This window comes from Gordionus sp. m RMFG-2023, chromosome 4, assembly GCF_954871325.1.
Source record: "Gordionus sp. m RMFG-2023 chromosome 4, tfGorSpeb1-WG-v2, whole genome shotgun sequence".
Classification (NCBI taxonomy): domain Eukaryota; kingdom Metazoa; phylum Nematomorpha; class Gordioida; order Chordodea; family Parachordodidae; genus Gordionus; species Gordionus sp. m RMFG-2023.
Window position 1 is genome coordinate 16,200,219 of NC_088778.1, and position 15,943 is coordinate 16,216,161.

A 15,943-nucleotide genomic window follows, 5' to 3' on the forward strand; every position below is an offset into this window, starting at 1 on the left:
TCAGTTTTGGCAAAGTGCTAACACTTTCATATTTTGCTAATAACTCCGAGCGGTTAATTCTGCTTATATACGGTTAAAAGATTCTTGAGGTTCAATTAAAGGGCTACACATTGGCATAGCTATTAGTAATTGCACCTCACTTTACAAAGAATCCGCTTCTCAAATAAATGGATATAACTCAGTTATGGTAGGTGATACGGATATGAGTTTTGAGAATATTAAAGCGCAAATTGAATACTACTTTATTGCCTAGTTTAGGAACAGGATCTCTTTTATTTTCGATTTTGGCACTTTCTTATTTTGTAAATAACTCACAAGCGATTAATTCTGCTAATATACGGTTAAAAGATTCTTGAGGTTCAATTAAAGGGCTATACATTGGCAAAGCTATTGGCAGGCTTGTTAATCGATCCTTTTAAAAAGATCGAATCCCGATCACGATCTTTTGAAAAAAAAGAGGATCGAAATCCAGGATAGACCTTTTTTTAAAAAAAGGATCGCGTCACGATCACGATCCTTTTATTATTTAAATTTCTGATCGATGCAAAATTATTTATTGCAATTGAATAATATAATATAAGTATGACAATTAGAATATATTTATTTATAATTAAGTTAGCCTTTAATAATAAAATTTTTTCTAAATTATCATCATTTAAACAACCACATTTTTCATTAAGTACATGTTTAGCTTTACTATAAGCGCTCCACAGGAGCGCTTGATGGTAAAGGTGTGTTATATTCAATAAATGTTTTTTTTAATTAACATAATTATTAAAAATATTCACTGAATCATCATTAGAATAAAAAAAATTATTAATGGAAAAAGCATTTTGTGACGAGTTTTTCCCGAAAACGGTATCGAATCCATGCATTCATTTGAAGGATGTGCATATGGTTGACCTTGTATATCTTCTAAATGGGTAATTAACCTTTCTTTTAGCAACAAATTTTGTGGCAGATTAATATAAGGCCAATTGAGCTTAAATTTTGGGTGTATTATTGATGCCAATATATTACTGTCATTATATAGTGAAGGAAATCTATAATTTTTATTATATGCTTATTGTTATGATCTTCAGAAATAATAAAAATTGTATTTTTAAAAGAATTAATTACTACTAAATGCCTCTTTAGGTTTAAACTGCTAATCTTTGAAGAAAATATTTTGTTTTTGCATAAAGAGCATTTTGCATAGATCATTGTATGGTTACTTCCATCTGTTTCACATAAAGTAAATTCTTATTTGGTAAAAGATTCTCATTCTCACTTATATCTGTTGTCACATCAATAGAAGTAGATGTAAAATCTTCTAAATCTATAATGGAGGACATTATTAAAACCTAGAATTTATATTATAATATAATTAATAAATAAATATAACTTGTTCTTACAAAAAATTTGGGAAATTGTTTAAAATCTGGTGGAATGGTGATTTATAAAATATGATGTAGATAGATATTTTTTTAAAAATAATATTTAAATTTAATTTTCAAAATTTTTATTTTATTTATTGCTTTTTAAGTAAAAAAATAATTTTTAAAAGGATCGGGATCGAATATTTAAAAAAATGATCTCGATCACGATCCACAATTTAAGGTCAGGATCTTAAATCCGAGAAAATTGACAAATTTAGGATCGGCGATCTTTTGATTTGACCCTTTAACAACTATGCCTATTGGTAATTGCACCTCTACAAAAATTCCGCCTACTTCACGCTTCTCAAATAAATGGATATAACTCGATTACGGTAAGTGATACGGATATGCGGTTTTTAAAGCGTAAATTGAATACTACTTTATTGCCTAGTTTCAGAACATGATCTTTCTTATTTTTGGATTTGGCCACAACACTTTCTTATTTTGTTCACAACTCACAAGCGGATCATTCTGCTGATGTCCTAATAGAGTGCTATTAAGACTCTAAATAATGGCATAACTCAACCTTGTTTTAATGCGTCATTCGTGGGTATAAGTTTATTGTGGCATATCACTGATATAGACTCTGGCTATATAAACAATTCATATTTTTTTATCCAAGCATAATTTTGTTCTTTCTTTTTTTTCCGTTCAATTGTTTATCTATTTGAGTAAATATTATATAATCATACAAAATTATAATTAATAGAAATCAATATGTTTGAAATTGGGGTTTGCCAAGCCTCACAAGAAAATTTACGCTTTTCTATCAGAATATTAAATGGTCATGATTTTTTCGCTGAAATATATTTAAAAAAAAAAATATATATCTTGATAAGTTAGAAATAAAATTTATATTGCTTGATATAATAATTTTATAATAACTTTACTAATTAATCTTAATTTTTTTTGGGTAATAATAAAATTTTCGATATTTTTGGGAACTTTCAATTAAATCAATTTATTCAAAGATTCCTTCAGGATCCTGGTTAAAGGAAATGGTTAAGAATCAACAAAATATATAAGATTATGTTTAAAGCAATTCCACCAAATATTTTATTGGTATTTGCTCGTTAGATATAAAAATAAATAATAAAATTTTCCCAATATAAAATTGCAAGATTTAAATATATATTTTTTTTTTTACAAAATACGAGATAAATAATATTACAAAAGGATATTATGTATAAATTAAATAAAAGTATCATAAAAATAAATAAATAATACAAATATGACACTAAATAATAACATTTCTTTAAAATTTGGTTAAATTTGTGTTGGAAGAGGGGGGGGGCTTATCAATTTTAGTAACATCTATTAGGTAAAAAATAGATTTAATTAGAATATTTTAAGTCGATAAGATAATATATTATGCAGATGAGTACAAATTATAATAATTCATCAAAATGAATTATAATTAACAGTAATATAATCGGAAATGATATTCTCATATGAAGATAAAATTACGATGATTTATTAAATCATTAAAAATAATATATAGATTGAGTATATTTGTGACTCGATGTGGCTAAAAGCGAATTGCTATAACCATCTGAAGGTAAATCTGGATCATTTTCTCCTTTTTCGTTATTATTAACGGAGAAACTTATAGGAGAACTAATGTTAGATTTTGATTTAAAATGGTTATTTACCAATGGTTCGTTTTTATCGTTTAAAAAAATATTAGGCTGCTTTAAAGAACTCACGCTTGCATGGAGTGCTTGCACATTATTTTGAAATAATGATGTAATTGGATGTTTAATGTATTGCTTGTTCATCAACAAGGGTTTGCTATATAATGGCGTCTCGTTATGAACTTGGATGATATCACTTGAAATGTTGGAAGACGAGTTGTCGAGGGTGCACGCTAGTTTCATAGGCAAAATTTGTGAACTATTGCTACCGCTTTTGGAAATGTTACTATTGTTAACCGGGAGTAGGTTAGACGACGACCTATGAGTAGATGAAGATATTATCTGGGTTTTGCTTTTTTGAAAAAAGGACCCTCCGGCAGTTACGTTAGATGCACCATAAATATTGTTATTCATTTTGTTACTCGCTGCAATCGCATTATGAGAAAAGGAAGCCGATATGGGAGGTATTTTGTTGTTAGAATTATTTTGAGTGAATTGGCTGAAAGGAATATTGTGGCTATTGGGAAATAAGCCAGAAGTAGAAATGGACGAGGCTTGATGCTTCTTGTCCCGGAATTTAACGCTTTGATGAGCCAGGGAAGATATAGCCAAACTCCTTGCACCACGACTTGGTTGTTTGATACTGCTTAGATTGGATAAGAAGGAGGTTGGGGGGTGAGATATAGATATGTTAGTTGCGTTGTTATTGTTATTATGATGATCTTTCCAATCCTGAAATCTTTTGAAGGAAAACGAATAAGAAGAACCTAAATGTGACGAAATTGAAGTGGAAGGACAATTCTGATAGTCTATATTTTCAAGAGAAGATGGATAATGTGGTGTGTTGAAAAAAATTTTCCTTTCGTTTGTGGCTGATATAAGATGGCTAGGAAATGGATGGCTATGAGATAATTTGTCGTCTAATATATTGATACAATTGCCATGAAGAGATGAGGGTAAATCTTTTTGAATATATATTTTTTTTAATAATTTGCCCAATCATTAATTACACTACTTTCCCCAATTATCTTAAAATGAAGTAGTTGGGTAGGGCTGGGAGTTTTTCGTTTTATTTAAAAAGTATTACTGTTATTCGTAGCTCAAATTTTTTTATGATGTACAACCACCCCCCCCCCCCCCCCCCATCACCTTTTCGATGATTAAAATATAAAATGGAAACTGAGGATATGTTAGATAAGAAAATACCGCCATGCCCCCGAAATTTTAATGAAGAAATTTTCACCTCCCTCCCGTGTTAGAGAATTAAATAGTGTTAAAACAATTATCAAATATAATCTCTTTAGAATCTTATATAACCTGCTAATTTATAGTAAGCACAATGTGAGATGATTTAATAACTGATCGAGTTTATTAAATTTTTGATGTAATCAATTCTTCTATATCAAATAATCCTCAAATTATCAAGAATGGAATTAAAGATGTCAATATAATATTAATAAAGAAAAATTAAGCATAATCGATATAATTTGCTAAGTCGCATTTCCTTTACTATAAATTCAACCTAAGATATAAAAATGTAAAAATTTGGCTCACTTCCAAAAATTAATATTTTTTGTTTCCCAGCATTATCATTGGATATTCCAATAATTCACAAAAAATATATATCAGTACACTTTAGTCTGACTAACCTATAAGATGCGGATTATCTTCGTAAGATTTGGACCTTGAATGATAATATTGTAAATTATGGGTAGTTGATAAAGATTTTAGCTTATTATGTTGTTCAACACTGCAAGGATCTGATAAAAGATTATTATTGCCGGAGCCAGACCTTCTATGGTTTACTATATCAGCCCAGTATTGGTGTATAGTCATTTTTTGAGCTTCGATTAGATCTTGATCAGCTTTTAATCGTTCCTTTAAACAACACATTATAATGATGGGCAGTTAAATATTGTATAAATGATATATTGGTAATTAGTCCTAAATTTAATATTATTATAATATATAAAAATTATACTTAATCCCTATAATTTTTATAATTTGTTAAGCATAATTAGGAGTTTACAAATGAATACCCTCATGAGTTTTAATTCTTCCATTTGGGTTGTCAAAGTTTTCCTTTCAGCAGATAGGGCCGCTCTTTCACTTTCGCTCTCTTTTTTGATATTTTCTCGTTCTTTACTCACAGATTCTTGGATATTTCTCAATTCCTCTAATGGTTGGCTGTGCCAACTGTATGATTTTCGGTCATTTTTTTCCATCTCGTACTTATTTAATTTGCACTTAAGGTCTTGGTTTTCCGTTATCAGCCTATAATATCAAAATAATTATTGCAAAGTGAATTAAAGATTTATAAATGGGCTCCTATTAAATCGCTCAAAATTAAAATCAGAAAAATATCCCTTAAATGCTAAGAATAAATACTTAACGTACAGAAAAAATATTGAATTCTCAGAATGATTTCTTAATGCTCAGATAAAAAACTTAATTGTCCAGAAAAAATACTAAATGCGAAGGTATAAAACTGAAACGCCTTAAAAAATATAAGGCTAAAAAAAATAAATATGCACAGAAAATCGCTTAGATTTTAAGAAAAATATCTGTGAAATTCAGTAAAAATATTTTAGCTTAAAGTATTTTCTAATTCTTAGCAATTAAGGAAAAAAATTCTGAGCGTATAGTTTTTATTTTGAGCGAAATAATATAATTTTTATAAAAATAACTATCATTGCTGGAACCTAAACCCTCGAAACTGGGACAAATCTAGAAACCTAAACTAGAATATTCTTTTAAAATTTCCGGGAACCGGTTCCGGAATTGATTCTAACAATAGTGTAAGTGTACAAGTAAATTGTTTAACATATTATGAGATCATTTAATTATATTTTTGATTACTTTAACAGTTTAGAACCAGAACTTTCGGAACCGTGTCAAATTTAAGAACAAAACCCACATCACTTTTTAAAATTTTAGAAACTAAAGAATCGTCATATAAATTGAAACCTTTTTTAATAACCGATATCGGAAAGAGACTTGTCATGGTTCCTAGATTTGCCAAGGTTCCAAACTCCGGGTTAGAACCTTGTAATTATGTGATGCCATATAAAAAACCCACACTTAAAAATTGTGATAATAAAATAGTAAAACAATTTCAATATTATAATAATAAAATATTTATCATAGGATATAAAATATATCAGGCGATTTACTTTGTCTGGTTGGTGATTTCGTGATTGATAGTATTCTAAAAAAACATATATTTAATATACAAAAAAGTAATTTCCATAACAATATAATATTCTAAAGACTAATTATAAGGTTGAGACAAATAAAATATAGTGACATAGATAGCTCTTTAGGCTTGCTAAAAGTCCCCTTTTATTTATTTATTTATTTCGGCTTACTAAAAGGCTTTTGCCCCTTTCCAGTTACACCACTGTGAACAATAACAATAATATATTTTCAAGTGAATAGTGTATATAGAAATAAAATGGAAAGGCTAATCAAGATTGTAATAACTATAAGTTGTGCCATAATGGTATAACATAAAACGGTGATGGTATTGTTATAAGTTAGAAATTTCTTAAGAAAATCTGATTTTTAGGGCTATTGGGTTATAATAATTAAGGCATAATGGTTATTCGATTAAGATATGGTTCTAAACATTTTGATACATGTAAATAAATAGAATTTAGGAAAAACAAACTTATGCGTCTTAATCTGTGAATGAAGGGGGGGAACACATAGTGAAATTAAAATATCTAAGAGGAGAATTACTGTTAGTGTTTAATTGGTTGGTTGTGTAAAACCCAGACCCGGGGTTTGGGTCTAAAATCGACTAAACCAGCTCTGAACACGAACCTCGATCACAGACGTGGGGTTCAGACCCGTGGTTTAGACTCGGAGTTAAGATAAATAATGTTATTCCAAATAGTTCAAATAAAAAATATTTACCAAAAATATAGAAACAGCAAAATACAATGGCGTTGACGATTAAATTAAAAATAAAACCCAAATATTTAGTTTACAAAAATAATTAAAATAACATATTTACTAAAACATGAAAGAAAATGTTGAGAAAAACATTATTTTTTTAAAAAAATTTATTTTAATTAAAACTTATAATTCTTTTTTAATTTAACAAGAATTGTAATTTTAAACTTCTTCAACCCAAATATATTTTAGGCCGGCTAAAAAATCGGCTAGATCAAGTGTTTTAACCTAAAACAATCACTCTGGATTTTCGGGGTTATTCTTAAAAAGATAGAGGCTCAAATTTGGAAGAAATTAACATAAATTAAAACGCCTCAATAACGGATTTTTTTTCGGGCAAACGCCAGAAGATTGAGCCGAGTTAGCTTGTATTTAGCCATTAGACAAACTTTATAAAAAGTCTAAACTGAAGATTTTATATATATTGACTTCAGAATAGGCAGGCAAAAAGATGCTTATTTATAACCACCCTCCCCCCTAAATAAAAACGATCCAAAAGTATTCTAAATATCTTATTCAAGCTCAATTTTGCAGCTCAATCTTGCCGAATTTAGAAACTAATGTTATCAAATGTACTTGTCTAAGATACATTTCTAAAATTAGAAAAAAAATCAATTCATGTTTAAAAAATAGCGATGAAATTAAACAAACTAAGCCAGAAAGTTACTATCTAATTCTGAACTAGGATGGTATAGCTGGAAATAATAGCTCAGCGAACCAACATAATAACTCATTTTAATCCTATTTTTTTTGGTATTTCTAAGCCCTAGGTGGTCCCGATTGAAATATTTTTAACCCTAAGTTGAGTTGCTTGAAGGGCTTTACTATTTAACCTCAGAAAATGCCAATGCATTTTGCTGTTTCTATATTTTTGGTAAATATTTTTTATTTGAACAATTTGGATATATCTGAACCCCGAGTCTAAACCACGGGTATGAACCCAGGGTTTGTGCTCAGAGCAGGCCTGAGCACAAAATTGGGTCGTAAATTTTACGACTAAACAAATTAACAACACTAACTTGAGTTAAACTTTGGAAACAGTATGGCAATAAAATAATATATATTATAATAATGGTTTCAAAAGGAACCTAGATTCAATTAATCGTACTAGAAATTATCAGGAAAAAGGGACACTGTTATTAGGCTGGATTCTCCAGAGACAGGGCATGCTAAGACTTTTGGAAGCCCGGTATAAAAATGAATCAGGTGGCCCTTTAAAAAACCCCAATATATAGGCTTTTTAAAAAAATAGAAATTAATTAACTAGGTATAAAATGGAACACGTAAGAAGCTTAAAATATGAATTAGGTAATATATATGCTATATATTATTCTAAGATAAAATAATTTTTTAAAATTTCAATTCACTTTTAAAGTCAAGATATAAAATTTGGTGGCTCCTAAAATAGTAATTTAGGCGATCTGGCGCGGTTATCCCGCCCATTCTTCCGTTTGCAAGGGTTTGGCTAGAGGTCGCATAAACCAATAAGTTAAGATAATCAAATTTATAACCATAGCAAATTAGTTATTCATATTATATCAAGATTTATTTACTGGATTAAATGCATAAATATGAGTAGTGAGTAGGAAAAATCCAGAATATTTAAAGACGAAACTTAGTAATAAATTAAAATACTAAAATACTAATCATATAGTAGTTTGTTTACAAAATACAAGGTGGGTGAAAAGACGAGGTTAAAACGGAGTAATAATAATGAGCATAAACTCAAATTGGTAAATGATATAAATCTGTGATTCAGCCCTAGGAAAGATGAGCATATCGCTGGACGATAGAGGAGAATAATCAATGAAAAGCTAATTATGAAAAAAGTAAGATATCTAAACATACGAAATAAAACATCGATTAATGAAATGGCAGAAATAAAAGAGAAGTTATAAGCTAAAGGTTAGAATGGAAACAGGATAATTAGAAATATTTTGAATGAGTGAATTAAGATTTCAAAAGATCAAACTACTAGGATACTCAGCAAAAAAATTCCTATAAAGTTTCCTGAATTTAAAGTATTCAATTTTTTTTATATTACCCATAGTATAAATCAGAGTTGTTAAAAGAGACTTTTCAAACGTATCTATAAAATTTCCCTAAGACATATTTAAGATACAATTATACATATTTTATTATAATCATGTTCCCCATCATTAACACCAATATATCATCTTATATATAAGATTATTAATACCATATCTACCATTTTTCGTCATCCATTGTGCAAAATAAAAAATTTTCTCGGGCAGAAATTTAATAAAATTGATACAAAAAAATAAGAATAATTAAAAATTTTAAATATAATAAACGTAAATTAAAGTGTATCAAAATATGTGTATAAATAGATAAAATTTTTTATCTAAAAACAGATACTTTTGTAAAAATGTAACAGATTGCATTTAGATACTTTAACAGCTCTGGTAGATGTACTATATTATTTCTATCTCACATGATAGAAATCAGAAATTTATAGTGTTATAAAAGGGGATTTCCAGAGCTTAATATCAAAATGTTTAAAGTAGCAGGAAATAGTTACAAAAGTAGGTTATACTTGTAATGTGATATTTAAAAAAAAAATGTATGAGAAAAAACCTGCATAAAAGTTAGAGTTTGAATGAGTTTTAATCTGTGAATTTCATTTTCGCAATTCATATTTCTAGCTGATAACGATGGATGAAATAATAAGATGTCCAACATATAGTTATCGGGAAACTTGTTCATTTTATTGATATTGCAGCTGGAAGAAGATGAAACCGGTGATGATATTAAAGACGTCTTGAGTAACAATAATTCAAAATTGTAAATATGATTAATTTACACATTCTAATTATATAGTTTTTAATCACTTAGTGACCTTTTTAAAAACCAATCTAGTTTATCCTTATAAAAAAAAATTGTAATATTATTTACAGTATTAAAATCTCAATTAATCTTTTAAAAATTACTTTTGAGGATGTAGCGGAATCGATGGGACTTCTTAGGGAGATAGAGGAAGACGATGAAATTGATGAGGAAATTAATGATTCCCCATTTGCCAATTTTAAGCTTTTCACCCTAGGTAACAAATTATTGCAATCAAAATCTTTGTTTTTCTTGTTATCCACGTCCGGTATAGTAATATTTGATGTTTTTAAAATGTTATTGCCACCAGAATTTAATACAATTTTGCTGTCAAACCCAGCAAAGGTTTCAGCCCTTTTGGGTTGTGTAAGAGAAGAATTATTACAAATGTTATTATTATCGATAGGGCTACTATCATCGAGATCACTTAGATTGTGATTGATGGTGTTTAGGAGATTGTGAGAATTTTCCAAACAATTGTTAATGTATTTATATGATTCAGTGAGACCTTAGAGTAAATGTTTTAGTTTTTTTATAAACATTACAATATGTTTGTTATATTTAAATTTAAATGGGGAATACTTGAAAACCCACATCTAGATGGGTGAAAGGAGTGATACATTCTAAAGGAAAAAAATAATGCTATGTTAGAAGAGGAGAGATAGTATGACAAGCAGTGGCCCTACAACGTGGGAGGAGGGTCCGAAGCAACTGCTTCTAAAAAATTTGAGTAGGAATTTTTTTTTTGTAACATCCATCCATAACCAATTGATTTCTGGTTTATGTATGTAATAAAAGAACCCCCCCCCCCCCCCAATAATTATATAATTTAATATGTGTTGACGGAAAATTTGGTCGATGTTTAGTAAATTAGGTTGTTATCCGAGATTTCTTGTCATAAATTATTTTTCAATTTAAAAATATTAACCAAAAAAAATATAAATGCTTAATTAAAAATTGCACATCGCATAATATAAGAGATGATCAATGGACAGACCACATTAGAAAAAGACATGATGGGCTTAATTTTAATGATATAAAGAATTTGAAATAATAGCTTTTAAGAATATTACTCAAAATTGGACAAATATCAAAGTAAATTTTTTATTAAATATTTAATTGTTTATACTTATCTTATAAAGGGTATTAAATGGCAATTTAATAAAAAATAAGTAAAAAGTGGGAATTCAATGCTGTTGATATAATAAATATTTTTATTAGTATAATTATTTTTTAAAAGTGTACTAATAATAACGAAAATGTGTTAGAAGAAAATATAGTATCTGACTCTGATAATGATCATGAAATTTAATCGTGATATTATTGTGCATGAATCTTCACAGGCACATATGATGGCCGATTATGGAAGGCTTTCACACAACAAAAATTCCATATTACAATTTAATACCCCAGAAAGAATGTGTGAATAATAACCGTTCTATCATAATAATAATAATATGTCTAGGTTATTTAATATCTTGTAACCAAGCCTTCTGGGGGAACAGGCAACAAGAAGACAATATGATGGACCTTATTAAACTCATTGCAGATTCTGAACCTGTACTCAAAATGTATATATACAACAAATGAAGTAGGGAGAAAAAAATAAGGGATTAAAAACAAAATTTAATTCAAATCTATTATAATATAATAACATAAATATTCTCATTGAAACCATGAAAAATATGGTAATAAAAAATTTCAAAATGAGATTGAATTTAACAAGTATTCTTCAATCATAGTTTATGGCACATATGATGTTTCAAAATCAGAAGCAATAGCTTTGATAGTAAGATATGTTGAAAATAGTGAGACGCCTAAGCCCATTGAAAGACTGATAGACATATATTGTACGGGATATACAACTGGTCTCGATATTAAAAAGAATATATCTAAACTTTCCATGTATCTACCTCTTGAATTCCTAGTTAGGCAAAGCTATGATGGCGTCTCAAACATGATTGGTAGAATCAATGTAGTGCAGGCTTTGATTAGAGCGGAGTCGCCAAAGGCAGCTTTTATTTGATGCTATTGTCATCGATTAAATTTAATCATTGTTCAATTATGTCAATCAATAAAAGAACTGCGAAATGTTTTAGGAATATTAGACAAGATTTATATATAATGGTGTAATGAGATTCTCATCAGAGTAATGCACTGTCAACATTTCTAGGCATCAAGAATATCACTCGGTTATCTTATTTGTTTAGATAGAAGCTGGCTAACGTCATATAAAGCTATTGTAATTTTTTTCTACTTTATGATGCCTTGAGGGCAGCTTTAACAAATTTAAAGGATTCTGAAGATCATGCCACTTCCACTATGGCTAGTTCATAGTCTTTAGAATAGAAAAATTTTATTTTATTTTATCACTTTGTGTTTTGGATAAAATATTATTGATAACAAGTTTGGCTTGTACAAAATTTCAAACTATTTCGAAGGATATAGGGTTTGCAATAAATCAAATTCAATTGGCAAAAGATTGCCTGATTAATTTTAGAAGTATAAATTTAAATTATTGTCTTTAATTATTTTTTTAATCCTAATAGATAATAACACTGAATTTTTGGATGTTTTTTCAAAGGTACAAGATTTTAGGAGAGAAATCTAATTTCATCAATGGAAAAATAAATATATTGATGAAATTATAACAATTAATCTAAATTATTAATTTAAAAATAATATTTTTTACATTTTATTTACAATATATATTAAAGATTGATGCAATAAAAATTATTTTTAAAATTTATGGGTGTCAAAAAATAATTAACCATTTTTTCGAGGGGGGGGGGTTACTTTTCAGAAGGTATTCTACTTCCATCCCACAGAAAGTGTAGGGTTAACTGATGACAAGAGAAACAGTCAGGGACTTCTAAATCTCCCTAAGCCAATGAAAAAACTCCCTACCCCTCCTAATAAATCAAAATTAGCTAAAATATGAAATCCAAACTAAAACTAGCTTCTAACCCTATCTAATATTTTTTTTACAAATGAACCACCTAACCCCCCTCAAATTTCAATGACAATTTTACAGCATACCCCATATCCCGAGTGGAAGTTTTGGGGAAAAATTAAGTAGATGTGGTTATTCTTTTCATTAAGATTAAACTTTAAATTTTAAAACAAATTCAATTAAAAACTAATAATCTTTAAAATATTATTATTTATATCACATTTCTAGGAATTCATATAGATTTAAAATGATATTTTTTAAAAACCGCGTAGATTTATTTATTTTATATTAACCGTAAGATGGCTTATTATGTTCCAATACATCGCTAACACTTCGGTTAAGATTGACAGAGGATGAAGGAATTAAATACGACTGATTGACGTTACATACTAAATAAATTAAATTTATATGATAATTAAGTATAAACTCAAATATTAATTCATAATAAAAACTCAAAATTGTCTAAACATTGAAATAAAATAGATGTTTTATTTTTGTAAATAAATTAAAAAAATAAAATTACTTACATTGATTTATAGAGGCCTGGACAAAGTCATGAAGTCTAACAAGTCCGCTATTTTTGATGCCATAATTAACCTCACAGTCAATATCGTCTTCTCCCGGAAGATTTCTATCGCTGATGCTAGCAGTAGTGGTGACTGTGTTAACAGTCGAAACGTTATCGTTCAAACTTACATAATTGGTCATAGATTTAAACAAGCTAACTTCGCTTTCTCTTTTAAACTTATCCAGGAAGGATCCTATCAAAGTGAAATCAGGTGGTAATGACTTTCTTTGAAATAAAGAGCTGGACGAGTTTTTGGATTCGAAGTTAGATGCGTTAGAGGAGTTATTCGGTAATCCATTATTATTAAGTTCTTGAGTAATGACATATTTTTGTAAATGATCGATTATTTTCGAAATGGCCGAATTTTTTTGAGAGACTAATACGTCGATTTCTTTGTCTTTGATCTTGGCGTCGGCTTTAAAATTTTAAAAAAAGTTTTAAATATGTGTGAAAATATTGATTCATTCTTAAGATGATTCTTCAGAAGAATATTTATCTACTAATAATCATCACTAGCTCTAATAAATGTGTAAAAACATTATTATCTTTTTTAGGGGCGTTTAAAAAAAGGTTTTGCTCTAATAGGAAATATGGCGATCTGAAAATAAAACTCTTTTTGCCCACCGAGATGTACAAGAGAATATAATTACTGAGAAGAAAAAGAAATTCGGTTAAAATGGATAAAAAATAACATTAAATACTCTAATTTAACTCATTAGTAAAGCAAATAAAAAAAAAACTATCGAATTCCAAAATAATAAAAAGAAATAAACCATTTTAAAAATTTGTTACTTTTGCAATTCACATTTTTATATGGCTTAACTCGATTTTTTTATTTTCATATATTTACATTTCTTTTTAACTTATATTTTCATGGTACTTTTCTTTACTTTTTCAAGTATTTTTCTTATTCTTATTTTTTGCGAGGCAGTTTTCTTATTTTATTTTATTTTAACTTAAATTTATATATATATATTAATTTTTCTCATAAAACAAAAAGTAAAAGTCCAACACATAATTTTTTGCGATGGTTTATAAAAAAAATAAACATATTTGTTTTTTTTTCTATACAAAAATATATCCAAGCTATAAAATACTACTTTTTTTACAACAAATAAGTGAGAAAAATAATCGTACATGAAAGAAAAAAAATAAGGGTAAAAATATATTAAAAAAATATGAAAATTAAAAATATAAATCAATTCCTGTTTTTTATCTTATGGGAAGAGTGAAGAATTCAATGGTAAATTAAATTTTTTATAGAGATGTGTAATGAATTGTATATATAGGAACAGTATAAAACTCACTTATAATTTTTTCGAGGGACCAGAAATTTAATTAGAAAAAATGGCAAATTATAAAATTTCTGGGATCCATAACGTGTTTTAATTGATAAAATTATATTTATGTTAACAAAACCATTTAACTAAATAATTTTATAGTCTGTAGAGTAAATCGCAATAAAAATAATTTAAAAAAGATAAGCAACCTAATAACGTTTGAATTTTTTCGTATTCGATTTGCATTTTTCTAAGATCTTCTTGGATTTGAGATGAGTGTCTTTTATCTTTATAATAAAATTACATTAACAGAATGATATAATAACATTTTGTTGAAATGTACAAAATATATATATATGGAAATAGATTTTTATCAGACATTTTGATATTTTAAAAACATCGGTTGATAGCCGGTATTTAAAAAAATGATATTTAAAAAATCGGTATACATCTTTAAAAATAATTTTTTTTATTTTTAAAAAAACCTTCATTTTGATTCTGAATGGTTTGAGCGATAGAGGCCTGAGCTAGCGCCTTTCTTAAATGAAACATCCATTGATTCTTGTTTTTCACATTGTCACATACGATCTCGTACATCTCTGGAGAATTCGTGTTGATAATGTAGAATACCGATGGTTCACTAGCCTTTTCCCGGAAAAGCAACTTTTTTAAGGATAGAACGGACGGCTGCATCATTTTTTGTTAATAATTATATCCTAAATTAATTCCTAAAAAAATTCAATAAAGAATGGACATAAATTTAAGTCTGAAGTCTGATTCAATTAATCTTAGTGGAATATTTTTACTTCCTCCTGGCAGAAATTGTACTAGACTGTAATGATCCTAATAATTTAGTATATCGTAGTATTTAGTAGTTTAATTTATCTTATTTTTCTTTCTTTCATTACATAAAAAAAACAATGATGATTTATTTACTATATACATACCATATTATGATTATTGTTATCCGAGGTAGCGAAAGTATATTTACCGCCATTTTCTTGCAAAAACACTAGTATGTCGTTCATAAGCATGAGATGTATTTGGCAGGATTGTTTATTACCCTTTGTTATGCCGTTCAAACCAGCATAGATTATTTCAAATGGGCCGCCTTCGTGTAAAAGTCTCCGAGAGTTGATATCCGATCTTTTCATAATGGTTGATCCACCCTGGTCATTGTTGTTTTCTCCTTTGAGAGGAGATAAATCGTGTTTCTTTATCGAAATTTTGTTTAAATGATAAAGGTTATATATTTCATAGCCGATTCGCTTAATCAGTTAATATGC

The 15,943-nt window shown here is 28.0% G+C and overlaps 1 protein-coding gene across 7 annotated transcripts in view; it reads right to left on the bottom strand.

The window, feature by feature from the left end:
• Positions 1-2,534: 2,534 nt before the first annotated feature.
• LOC135929066 (protein PF3D7_1417600-like) overlaps positions 2,535-15,943 on the bottom strand; it is an 86,289-nt gene continuing 72,880 nt past the window's right edge. For 6 of the 7 annotated variants that reach the window (XM_065465554.1, XM_065465556.1, XM_065465558.1 and 3 more), the window contains 11 exons: positions 15,605-15,871; positions 15,143-15,344; positions 14,867-14,944; positions 13,337-13,792; positions 13,103-13,198; positions 9,961-10,364; positions 9,608-9,790; positions 6,226-6,260; positions 5,092-5,326; positions 4,702-4,930; positions 2,535-4,014 (listed from right to left, as the gene is read on the bottom strand). In XM_065465554.1, the coding sequence (XP_065321626.1) occupies positions 2,903-4,014; positions 4,702-4,930; positions 5,092-5,326; positions 6,226-6,260; positions 9,608-9,790; positions 9,961-10,364; positions 13,103-13,198; positions 13,337-13,792; positions 14,867-14,944; positions 15,143-15,344; positions 15,605-15,871 (3,297 nt within the window). In that variant the 3' untranslated portion in view covers positions 2,535-2,902. Of the gene's footprint in view, positions 4,015-4,701; positions 4,931-5,091; positions 5,327-6,019; positions 6,098-6,225; positions 6,261-9,607; positions 9,791-9,960; positions 10,365-13,102; positions 13,199-13,336; positions 13,793-14,866; positions 14,945-15,142; positions 15,345-15,604; positions 15,872-15,943 lie in introns of those variants that run through there. The other variant, XR_010572472.1, reaches the window with a different exon arrangement.